Source organism: Piliocolobus tephrosceles, chromosome 21 (genome assembly GCF_002776525.5).
Source record: "Piliocolobus tephrosceles isolate RC106 chromosome 21, ASM277652v3, whole genome shotgun sequence".
Classification (NCBI taxonomy): Eukaryota; Metazoa; Chordata; class Mammalia; order Primates; family Cercopithecidae; genus Piliocolobus; species Piliocolobus tephrosceles.
The window spans coordinates 39,773,893-39,786,741 of record NC_045454.1 but is presented as its reverse complement, the minus strand read 5'-3'; the positions used below and the strand labels follow the sequence as shown (position 1 = coordinate 39,786,741).

At 45.5% G+C, this 12,849-nt stretch overlaps 1 protein-coding gene across 3 annotated transcripts in view; it reads right to left on the bottom strand.

Moving 5' to 3' along the window:
• The window catches only part of CACNA1A (calcium voltage-gated channel subunit alpha1 A), a 312,076-nt gene that overhangs the window by 119,424 nt on the left and 179,803 nt on the right, over positions 1-12,849 (bottom strand). For all 3 annotated transcript variants that reach the window (XM_023188767.2, XM_023188768.1, XM_023188769.1), the window contains exon 11: positions 1,596-1,805. In XM_023188767.2, the coding sequence (XP_023044535.1) occupies positions 1,596-1,805 (210 nt within the window). The remainder of the gene's footprint in view (positions 1-1,595; positions 1,806-12,849) is intronic.

Genomic DNA, 12,849 nt, shown 5'->3' with positions numbered 1-12,849 from the left:
ACAAGATCATTAGTGGAGAGAATATAGGAGATTAAAAATAGAGTATTAGAGGAAGTTAAAACAAGAAGTAGAGTCCTCATTTATGAGAGACTCCAGAGGGACTAAAAACAATTACTAAGTTTGAAACTAGGTCAGGGCCCTGGGAAGGAACACTGGTTCCTGAGGGGTGTCCTGGGGGGTCAGCCAACGTGACTGGGAACAAGGAGGGTTATAAGAAGACAATGGCCTGGACTAGGCTCATGGGCCTTTCTAGGTCAAAGACTAGACTGTCTCTTCTTGCTGTCCTAAGTCAATTCTAAACCAGGTCAGAAGGGCAGTGAATAAATTAGAAAGCCAGTCGGCAAAAGATGTTTTGGGAAGTCCTTACTTGGGACCTGCAAGCCAAAGCCAGAGCATCCACCTGCCCCCCTCACTGCCCAATCACTACTCTTTTAATTTAATTTAATTTAATTTAATTTAATTTAATTTAATTTTTTGAGACAGAGTCTCTCTCTGCTGCTCATGCTGGAGTACCGTGGCATGACCTTGGCTCATTGCAACCTCCACCTCCTAGGTTCAACCAATTCTAGTGCCCCAGCCTCCTGAGTAGCTGGGATTACAGGTGTGCACCATCATGTCTGGCTAATTTTTGTATTTTTTGTAAAGACAGGGCTTCACCATATTGGCCAGGCTGGTCTTGAACTCCTGGCCTCAAGTGATCCACCCACCTCAGCCTCCCAAAATGCTGGAATTATGGGTGTGAGCCACTGTGCCTAGCCCCAGTCACTGCTCTTGTTGATTCCTCAGAGCTCTTTACTTTTTAAATCCTGCTCAGACATCTCCCCATCTTTTGCTGCTTTTCCTCACTCTCACTTGGCCCTCAGTTTTGATACTATCTCATGCTAACTCATATAGAATCTGGGAATAGGCCCAGAGGGCAAAGCCTTGGTGGTCCTTGTACCCTGAGGGAGCAAGATGCTTTCACAGATACTGGAGGGGATGTTCTATGAATGAATAAGAAAGCCAAAAAGGGCAGGGGAGGAAATGTTAGGTTGGTGCAAAAGTAATTGTGGTAAAAAAAAAAAAAAAAAAGGCAAAAAACGCAATTAATTTTGCACCAACCTAACAGGAAAGAAGCAGAAGGTTTGAAAGAAGAGAGAAGCAGTCAGAAACAAGCAGAGAAAATGAGGGCAACATATAAGCCACTCCTTATTTCTAAGGCATCCTCTATCTCTTAGCCATAAGTTATGAACATTTCCAGAGATGTACATAAAAATTATTAATACATGTTTCTGTTTCTGTCTATCTTATGAGCTCTGTCTTTCTCTGTCTCTCTTCCAACATCCCCTTCACCAGCACCCCTGTCTCACTCTCTTAGAAAGGAGCATTTGTTGGCCTGAATTCCAGCTTCTAGCTCTCAGGCCTAAGGGAGATGGGTTCCATTGTCATAGCAACAGCAACATTGGCCCCAGTGACAGTTATAGAAATGGCTAAAGGAAAGGGCAGATTCAAGGAGGACCAAAGAAGACACACATATTACCAGAAAAAGAGAAGTGGAAAAAGGGTGTGAGGGAGGGATCACGGAGTTGGCAGGGGTGGGGCTGGGCAATACTCACAAAGGAAGTCGGAGAGCCACTCGGGCTGGTTGTAGTGAACAATAGCAACACACAGCGTGTTGAGAGCTACCAAACTGAGTACAGTCCAGTAGAAGGCCTGAGTTTTGACCATGCGGCGGATGTAGAAACGCATCCTCCTCTCTTTTTTGTGAAAAAAGGTCGAGTTCTCCAGCTTGGCACTTTTAATGCTGGCTCGGGCGAAGGGAGAACCTGCCAGGGAAAAGATGGAGAATGTCAGGCTTAGGCTGTTCCTGCGGAAGAAATTAACCAGTATGCAGCCCAAGCACAGATCTTAGCCAGGGGATCCATTAGTCTCTCCAGCAAGCCCTCTGGCCTGAGGGAACCATCATGACCCATGGGCTTAGTTTTGCATAGATGGAACTTATGAGAAGACAATGTCCCTGAAAATAACAGAATCAGAAATAACCAATGAGTAAGCAGGATGTTGATGGGGAGGCTGATAGCTCTCTGTTGCAGGAGCCAATTTTCCATGACTCCCACTCCCAGGCACATCTGATACCTCTGGGAGTCACACCACAGGGCAGGATAAAGCAGGGCCTCCATTCCCTGATACAGGGGTAGGCAACAGAGCTGCACAGAGCATGTTGGAAGGCCTCCAGAAAGAGATGTGGATAAGACTCTAGTTTTCCATGGACATTTCACTTTAGAAGTGATCACTGAGGAATGAGCTGAGTGTGTCCTCTGCCTGCATATAGTTTTGCTCTTATGCATTTATTGAGTACCTATTTTGTGCCAGCCTCTGTTCCAGGGGCTCAGGATACATTAGGCAACAGAGCCTGGACTTCCTGGGTCTGACCTTCCAAGGGGAGGAGACAGACAGTGGACATAATAAGTAAATTAACGGTGGGATGGAAAATGAAAAGTGCTATGGAAAAAAAAAAGTTCGGATGGGTGCAGTGGCACATGCCTGTAATCCCAGTATTTTGGGAAGCTGGAGTGGGAGGACTGCTTGAGGCCAGGAGTTTGACACCAGCCTGGGCAACACAGCAAGACATGCTTTTTAAATAACAATTTTTTTTAAAGAGAAAAAGTAAAGCATCACAGAGGGACTGGGAGCCCTAGGAGAGTCCACGGGGTAGGCTACAGCATTAAATTGCAAGGTCAAGGTGAGTGTGTTGACTTGTCCCTTTAGTATCTTAGGTAGAGGAAACAGCAAATTTAAGGTCCTGAAGCGTGAATGTGTCTGCCCAACAGTTTTGGGGAACAGCACAAGGAAGTCAGTGTGGTTGGAGTGGAGTGGTTGAGGGGAAAAGAGAAGGAGGTGAAGGCAGAGAGGTGATAGGCAGATCATGCAGGACCTGGTGGACCACAAGGAGGACTTTGGCTTTTACCTTGAGTGAGGTGGGAGCCATGGAGGGTTCTGAGTACAGGAGGGATGGAACCTGACTTGGGTGTTCACAGGCACCCTCTGGCTGCCGTGGGGGACAGGAGACAGTGAGAGGTGAGGACAGGAGCTGGGAGACCAGGCTGGAGGTGACTGACCCATCCAGGCAAGTGATGATGATGATGGAAGGGAGCTGGAGTTGGGTGGTAGTCAAGCGGGGAGAATTTGGGATCAATCATTTAAGATAGATTCAACATTTGCTGATGGGATGGTGTGGGTATAAGAGAGAGGGATGAGCCAAGGTTTTTGGTGAACCCCTTGAGGGATGGAGCTCTCATCCACTGAATGGGCACAGGTTTAGGGGAAGGTCAGAGCTCAGTTTTGGACAGACTGAATTTACCTTCTAAAATACCTCTATCTTTTTTTTTTTTTGAGACAGGATCTTGCTTTGTTGCTCAGGCTGGAATGCAGTGGCTTGATCATAGCTCACTGCAGCCTTGAACTCCTGGGTTTAAGCGATCCTTCCACCTCAGCCTCCCGAGTAGCTACAACTACAGGCACGTACCACCATGCCCACTTAATTAAGACAATTTTGTTTTTGGTAGCAATGAGGTCTCCCTATGTTGCCCAGGCTGGTCTTGAACTCCTGGGTTCAAGCGATCCTCCCGCCTCAGCCTCCCTAAGCATTGGGATTACAGCATGAACCACCATGCCCAGCCTTAAGATACCTTTTCTTATAACCCCTCAGTTGCATTCATTTTTAAGTGGTTCTTCATTGGTTCATTCATTCATTAGTACATTCTTTCTTTCATCCATCCACTTGTTCATTTATTCATTCATTCTTTCACTATTCTTAAATTCATTAGCACATTCATCATTCATCCATTCCTTTGTGTGTACATCATTCATTTGCTCATCCATTCATCCATCCATTCATTATTCATTTGCTCATTTGTTTCTCCATTCATTCCTCCACTTATCCATTCACCCATTCATCCATCCAGCACGCTTATCAAAACCACCCCACTTGCCAGACACAGGACACAGCAAACACCTCCGAGGAGGCCACTTCCTATTGGCAAAATTCTCAACGGAGATTTTGAGTTGGCACCCTAGGGGCCATACCGACTCATACTGGGTTTGTGAAAGCTGAAATTATTGGTCCACATTTAAAAACTGGGAGATTTTCCATGAAAATATGGATTTCAGCTTCCCCTGAATGAAAATAACAGCTGACGTTTATGGAACATTTAGCAGGCACCAGGCACTGCAGGGAACATGTTTTACACGACAAGCTACTTGCTCCTCCTCAGAGTCCTAGGAAGTAGGGACCAGTGTTATCCCCATTTTACAACCAAGGAAACAGGCTGAGAGGGGTCTAGTAACTGGTGAAGATGTGTCAAGATAGTTCAGAGGGTGTGCTCTGGGCCACCACCTTGCACACCTGGGGCATGTGGCCACGAGGCAGGGGCACATTCCACTAGGCTGCAGCTGGCCAGGCCCGGTGGCTGTGACCTCCTTACAGGGACGCCTCTCCTTTCTGCAAAGACCATTCCCCTCATGTTCATCACCTTCTCGAGCCCAGGGGCAGCTCCTCATGACCCTGCTTAGCATTTCTGGCCCTAGTCCCTGAAACTCTCAAAGATGTGTCCAGATCTGCAGGTCTCCAAAGGGCGTGGCCAAAAGAAATAAGACCCTTGGGACCTTGGGGGTCAGAGGGGATGTTCCACAGATCGAGAGAGAGAGAGAGGAAGAGAGGGAAAGAGAGAGAGAGACCAATCACAACAGGCAGAAGGTCCCCAGCCCCCACTGCTGCTGGAGCCACACTGAAAACCTGGCTTAATCACCAACCAGCAGATGATCTTGGGCAAGCCGCCATGGTAAATTGGAGACAACCACAGTTCCTACCTCAAAGGGCCATCCAAAGGCATAAATGAATTAATACATCTTAGCATGATGCCTGGTACCTTATGATTATTGGATATAAATCTTCTAGTATAACCTCAAGAGCTGAAATAATGACTAAGTTCATGTGCCAGCCATTGAGAAAGTCTTTCCCGATCACTCAGCCTGGAGACACATCCCCACAACAGGTGTACCCTTCACTGGGAAGGGAAAGGGAAATGAATATTAATTGAACACCTACGAAGTGCTAGACCCCATGCTAGGTACTGTCACTTCTATAGTTGAATTTCATGCTCACTTTGACCCATGTTCCCTTTTTCTATACATTCCTGTCTCTCATTTTTCTCTGTGGTCTGGAATTATAATTGCAGACAGTTTCTGGATTTTTAAAAATCATTTTCAAGAGATATTTTATTCAACTCAATATATCCAAAATATTATCATTTCAATATGGAATCAATATTAAGATGGATTCAAAAGGTATTTTAGGCCGGGTGCGGTGGCTCAAGCCTGTAATCCCAGCACTTTGGGAGGCCGAGACGGGCGGATCACGAGGTCAGGAGATCGAGACCATCCTGGCTAACATGGTGAAACCCCATCTCTACTAAAAAACACAAAAAACTAGCTGGGCGAGGTGGCAGACGCCTGTAGTCCCAGCTACTCGGGGGGCTGAGACAGGAGAATGGTGTAAACCCGGGAGGCAGAGCTTGCAGTGAGCTGAGATCCGGCCACTGCACTCCAGGCTGGGCGACAGAGTGAGACTCCGTCTCAAAAAAAAAAAAAAAGATATTTTATACTCTTTCTTTTTGTACTAAGTCTGACGTGTTATTATGAAGTATATCTTAGTTCACAGTCAGCCACATTCAACGGATCAAGAACCAGTATAACTGGTACCAGTCCAAAATGTTCTTTTCCTTTTTTTTGTTTTTGAGATAGAGTCTCATTCTGTCGCCCAGGCTGGAGTGCAGTGGCATGATCTTGGCTCACTGCAACCTCCACCTCCCAGGTTCAAGTGATTCTCCTGTCTCAGCCTCCCAAGTGGCTGGAACTATAGGTGCCCACCACCACGCCCGGCTAATTTTTGTATTTTTAGTAAAGATGGTGTTTTGCCATGTTGGCCAGGCTGGTCTCGAACTCCTAACCTCAAGTGATCTGCCCACTGCAGCCTCCCAAAGTGCTGGGATTACAGGCATGAGCTACTGGACGTCCGGGCCAGTCTGCAATGTTTTATGGTGAGAGGAGGGGTATGTCACTGCCAAGGATTCATCTGGCGATTTCTGGCAATTTGTATACCCTTAAAATTATATGTAAATTATAATACAGCCATGTGTGGCTTAATGAGGGAGACATGTTCTGAGAAATGCAGTGTTAGGCAATTTTGTCCTTGTGTGACCATCCTAAAGTGAATTTACACAAACCTAGATGTTGTAGCCTACTCCACACCCAGGCTATGTGGTTTGTAGCTCCTCGGCTACAAACCTGCCTGGCATGTTACTGTACTTAATACTATAGGCAACTATAACATCATAGTATTTGTGTGTCTGAACATATCTAAACATAGAAAAGGTGCAGTAGGCCGGGCGCGGTGGCTCACGCCTGTAATCCTAGCACTTTGGGAGGCCGAGACGGGCGGATCACGAGGTCAGGAGATCGAGACCATCCTAGCTAACACGGTGAAACCCTGTCTCTACTAAAAAATACAAAAAACTAGCCAGGCGAGGTGGCGGGCGCCTGTAGTCCCAGCTACTCGGGAGGCTGCGGCAGGAGAATGGCGTAAACCCAGGAGGTGGAGCTTGCAGTGAGCTGAGATCCGGCCACTGCACTCCAGCCTGGGCGACAGAGCGAGACTCCGTCTCAAAAAAAAAAAAAAAAAAAAAGAAGGTACAGTAAAAACAGTATAAAAGAGAAAAGATGTTCAGCTGCACAGGGTACTTAGCATGATTGGAGCTTGCAGGACTGGAAGTTACTCTTGGTGAGGGAGTGAGTGAGTGGTGAGTGAATGTGAAGGCCTAGGACATTATTGTACACTCCTGTATATATTATAAACACTGTACACTCAGGCTACATGACATTTACAAAAAAATAAAGTAATTGGGGCCAGGCACGGTGGCTCATGCCTGTAATCCCAGCACTTTGGGAGGCTGAGGAGGGCGGATCATGAGGTCAGGAGTTCGAGACCAGCCTGGCCAACATGGTGAAACCCATCTCTACTAAAAACACAAAAATTAGCCAGGCGTGGTGGCATACACCTGTAATGCCAGCTACTCGGGAGGCTGAGGCATGAGAATCACTTGAACCCAGGGGGCAGAGGTTGCAGTGAGCTGAGATCGTGCCACTGCATTCCCACCTGGGCCACAGAGCAAGACTCTGTCTTGGGAAAAAAAAAAAGTAACCATGCTCATGCTACAACATTATGACAGCTATGATGTCACTAAGTTATAGGAATTTTCAGCTCCATCACATTATCTTATGGGTTCACAATGATATATATCCTCTGTCATTGACCAAAATGACATTATGCAGCATATGACTGTAGCTGCTGCCCATATTGTGGGCTGAACTGTGTCCCCCAGAAAGGTTTGTTGAAGCCCTAACCCCTGGTACCAGCAAAAGTGGCCTTATTTGAAAATAGGGTCTTTGCAGGTGGTAATCAAGTTAAGATGAGGTCAAACTTAGAGTGGCTCGTAAATCCAACGACTGGTGTCTTTAGAAGAGGAGAAGCAGGCTGGGCACTGCGGTTCATGCCTGTAATCCCAGCACTTTGGGAGGCCAGGGCACGCGGATCTCTTGAGGTCAGGAGTTCAAGATCAGTCTGGCCAACCTGGCAAAACCCTGTCTCTACTAAAAATACAAAAATTAGCTGGGCGTGGTGGTGCGCGCCTGTAATCCCAGCTACTCAGGAGGCTGAGGTGGGAGGACTGCATGAGCCTGGAAGGTTGAGGCTGCAGTGAGCTGTGATCGTGCCATTGCACTCCAGCCTGGGTGATGGAGTGAGACTTGTCTCAGAAAAAAAAAAAAAAAAAGGAAAAGAAATGGCATAGAGACACACAGAAAGAAGACCATATGACAACACAGGCAGAGACTGGAATTACGCATCTATGAACTGAGGAACACCAAGGATTGCTGGCAGCACCAGAAACTAAGAAAATGGCATGGAACAGATTCTCCCCTAAAACCTTCTGAGGGAACATGGTAGCTCTGCTGACACCTTGATTTCAGTTTGGACTTCCGGTCTCCAGAACTGTGAGAGAAGAAATTTCTGTTGCTTTAAGCCACTGGGTTTGTGACACTTTGTAATGGCAACTCTGGGAACTCGATACCACCCATATGGAGCCTGTGTTATTATTATTATTACTATTATTATTGTTATTATTTTTGAGACGGAGTCTCGCTCTGTCGCCCAGGCTGGAGTGCAGTGGCGTGATCTCGGCTCACTGCAAGCTCCGCCTCCCGGGTTTACGCCATTTTCCTGCCTTAGCCTCCTGAGTAGCTGGGACTACAGGCACCCGCCATCTCGCCCGGCTAGTTTTTTTTTTTTGTATTTTTTAGTAGAGACGGGGTGTCACCGTGTAGACCAGGATGGTCTCGATCTCCTGACCTCGTGATCCACCCGTCTCAGCCTCCCAAAGTGCTGGGATTACAGGCTTGGGCCACCGCGCCTGGCCGCCTGTATTATTAAAACCACGTAAATGGATCCCCTTTTCCCCACATCCTCACCGGCACTTGTTAGGATTTGTCTTTTTCTTTTGTTTTTTGAGATGGAGTCTCACTCTGTCACCCAGGCTGTAGTGCAGTGGCATGACCTCTGCTAACTGCAACCTCTGCCTCCTGGTTTAAGCAATTCTCCTGCCTCAGCCTCCTGAGTAGCTAGGACTACAGGTGTGCACTACTGCACCTGGCTAATTTTTGTATTTTTAGTAGAGATGGGGCTTCACCATGTTGGTCAGCCTGCTTCTCCTCTTATAAAGACAGCAGTCATTGGATTTAGGACCCACTTTAATTAAGTTTGACCTCATCCTAACTTGATTACCACCTGCAAAGACCCTATTTTCATGTCAGGCCACATTCGCAGGTATCGGGGTTAGGACTTCAACAAACCTCATTTGTCTTTTTGATGATAGCTACTCTAGGCTGGGCATGGTGTCTCACACCTGTAATCCTGGCACTTTGGGAGGCCAAGGAGGGCAGATCATTTGAGGTCAGGAGTTCAAGACCAGCCTGACTAACATAGTGAAGCCCCATCTCTACTAAAATACAAAAGTTAGCTGGGCATGGTGGCGTGTGCCTGTACTTTCAGCTACTCAGGAGGCTGGGGCAGGAGAATCCCTTGAACCCAGGAGGGACAGGTTGCAGTGAGCTGAAATCACGCCACTGCACTCCAGCTTGGGCGACAGAGCGAGACTCCCTCTCAACAAACAAACAAACAAAAAATAAAAGATACAGCTACTCTAACAGGTGTGAGGTGATAGCTGATGGTGATTTTGATTTGCATTTCTCTGATGATGAGTGATGTTCAGCATTTTATTCATATACCTGTTGGCCACTTGTATGTTTTTTCTTTTGGAATACGTATGTTCAGATCCTTTGCACATTTTTATTTTTTATTTCGAGACAGGGTTTCATTCTGTCGCCCAGGGTGGAGTGCAGTGATGCAATGTCAGCTCACTGCAACCTCCTCCTCCCGGGCTCAAGGGATCCTCACATCTTAGCCTCCCGAGTAGCTGTCTTTGCTCTTTTTTAATTGGGTTATTTGTTTTCTTGCTGTTGAGTTGTTTGAGTTCCTTATGTATTTTGGATATTAGCTCCTTATCACAAGTATTGTTTGCAAACATTTTCTCACATTCCTTAGGTTGTCTCTTCCCTCTGCTGAATGTTTCCTTTGCTGTGCACAAACTTTTTAGTTTGGTATGATCCCATTTGTCCATTTTTGCTTCTGTTGCCTGTGCTTTTGAGGTCCTGTCCAAAAAAATCATTCCCGAGACCAATGCCGTGGAGCTTTCTCCCTATGTTTTCTCAGAGGATCTTTACCATTTCAGGTGTGACATTTAAGTCTTTTCAGAACATCTGCACTCCCACGTTCGCTTCAGCATTATTCACAATAGCCAAAATACGGAAGCAAACTAAGTGTCTCACAATGGATGAATGGATAAAGAAAATGTGGTATATATACAAATAGAATATTATACAGCCCTAAAAAGAAGGAAATCCTGTAATGTGTGACAACATGGATAGAAATGGAGGAGTAAAATAAGCTGGCACAGAAAGACAATTACGGTATGATCTCACATGTGGGAGCTTAAAACTAAAAAAAATCGATCTCATAGAAAGAGCAGGAAGGTGGTTCCTGGAGGCTACAGGGGAGGAGGAGGGATTGAGAAAGAGAAGATGGTGATCAAAGGGTGTAAGTTAGAGTTAGACTGGAGGAGTAAGTTTTAGTGACCTATTACATTGCATTGCATTGCATTTAGTGATGCATTAATATATTACTGTGTATTTATATTGCATTATTAATGTGTTGTGTATTTCAAAATTGCTAAGAGATTTTTAATGCCTTCCCTACACACAAAAAAATGGTGAGATGGTGAGGTGATAGATGTGTTAACTAGCATGACTGAATCATTCTATGATATATACATATATTAAAACATCACACTGTACCCCATAAATATACACAATTACCATTTGTCAGCTGCAAATAAATTAATTTAAAAATCATGCCTGTAATCCCAGCACTTTGGGAAGCCAGGGCAGGAGGATCACTTGAGGCCAGGAGTTTGAGACCAGCCTGGGCAACATAGCCAGACCCCATCTCAACAACAACAACAACAACAACAACAACAACAACAACAACAACAAATTAGCTGGGTGTGGTGGCACCTGTAGTCCCAGCTATTTGAGAGGCTAAGCTGGGAGGATCGCTTGAGCTCAGGAGCTCCAGGCTGCAGAGAACTATGATCATACCACTGCACTCCAGCCTGAGTGACAGAGCAAGAACCTACCTCTAAAACCAAATTTAAAAAATCATCTACATGGGATCTGGTTTTCCTAAAAAAGCAGAGTTACAATGGCAGCTTCCATTCATAATCAATGGCTCAACTTTTTTTGTTTTGTTTTCATGTTCCACATTTTACTTATTTATAATTGTTTTTTTCTCCTTCTCCTCCTCCTCTTCTTCCTTCTTTCCTCCTCCTCTTCTTCTCCTTCTTCTTCTTTTTTCTTCTTCCTTCCTCTTCTTTCTCCTCTTCCTCCTCCTCCTCCTCCTCTTCTTCTTCTTCTAAATCCAGGCTAGGTACATTGGCTCACACCTGCAATCCTAACACTTTGGGAGGCCAACGCAAGAGGCTCGTTTGAAGCCGGGGTTTGAGACCAACCTGGGCAATGTAGCAAGACCCTGTCTATGTCAAGTGTTAGCTGGGCATTGTGGCATGTGCCTGTAGCCTCAAATAATCCGCTCACCTTGGCCTTCCAAAACGTTGGGATTACAGGCGTGAACCACCACACCTGGCCTATATTGTTGCATTCTTTACAGAAATAAATAAAGGCTCACTCTATTACCCAGGCTGGAGTGCAGATCTTGGCTCACTGCAACCTCCATTTCCCAGGTTAAGTGATACCTCTGCCTCCCGAGTAGCTGGGATTACAGGTGCCCACCTCCATGCCCAGACGATTTTTGTATATTTATTAGAGACAAAGTTTCACCATTTTGGCCAGGCTGCTCTTGAACTCCTGGCCTCAAGTCATCTGCCCGTCTTGGCATCCCAAAGTGCTGGGATTACAGGTGTGAGCCACTATGCCCAGCCATACTGTTATTTTTCTTTTTAAAATTATTATTCATTTATTATTATTCATAAAATTGCCAGATACAGGCTGTATCTATTTATAGTGCACAACATGATATTTTGGCCATATGTATACACTATGGAATGGCTCAGTTGAGCTCGTTAACATATGCATTACCACATATGCTTATCACTTTTCTCATGGTGAGAACGCTTAAAATCTACTCTCTGAGTAATTTTCAAGTATACATTACATTGTTATTAATACAGTCACCATGCTGTACAGTAGATCCCTTGAATGTATTCCTCCAGTCTAAATGAAATTTGATATCCTGCCAGGCGCAGTGGCTCACACCTGTAATCCCAGCACTTTCGGAGGCTGAGGTGGGCAGATCACTTGAGGTCAGGAGTTTGAGACCAGCCTGGCCAACATGGTGAAACCCCATCTCTACTAAAAATACAAAAATTGGCCAGGCCTGGTGGTGTGGACCTGTAGTCCCAGCTATTTGGGAGGCTGAGGTGGGAGAATCCTTGAACCTGGAAGGCGGAGGTCACAGTGAGCGGAGATCGCGCCACTGCACTCCCACCTGGGTGACAGAGTAAGACTCCATCTCAAAAAAAAAAAGAAAAAAAAAAAAAAGAAAAAAAAAGATATCCTTTCAGCAACATGGCTCAACTTTCCATGTAAATGATTCAAGTTCCTTATTTCAGCAGTAAGTTCATCAATGAGAAATGAACCTGTTTTACAGTGCGTTTATCAACTGATTCAACAACACAGTAGAATCACCAATTACAGAAGACTCCGTGTGGGTCAGGTGTGGTGGCTCACGTCTGTTATCCCACTGCTTTCGGAGGTGGAGGTAGGAGTATCGTTTGAGACCAGGTGTTTGAGACCAGCCTAGGCAACATATCGAGAGCCCATCTCTATTAAAAAATATAAAAAACTTAGCTGAGTGTAGCAGCCTACACCTGTCGTCCCAGCTACTAGGGAGGCTGAGGTGGGAGGATCACTTGAGTCCAGGGGTTTGAGGCTGCAGTGAGGTACGACTGCACCACTGCACTCTAGCCTGGGCAACAGGGCAAGACACTGTCTCAAAAGCAAAAGTGTGTGTATTGTGGTACAATGTGAATGTGAATGCAAACACCACGAAGCTCTCACCTTACTTTGAAATATGCATTACTGTACCATTACATTCTTTTTTTTTTTTTTTTTTTTTTTTTTTTT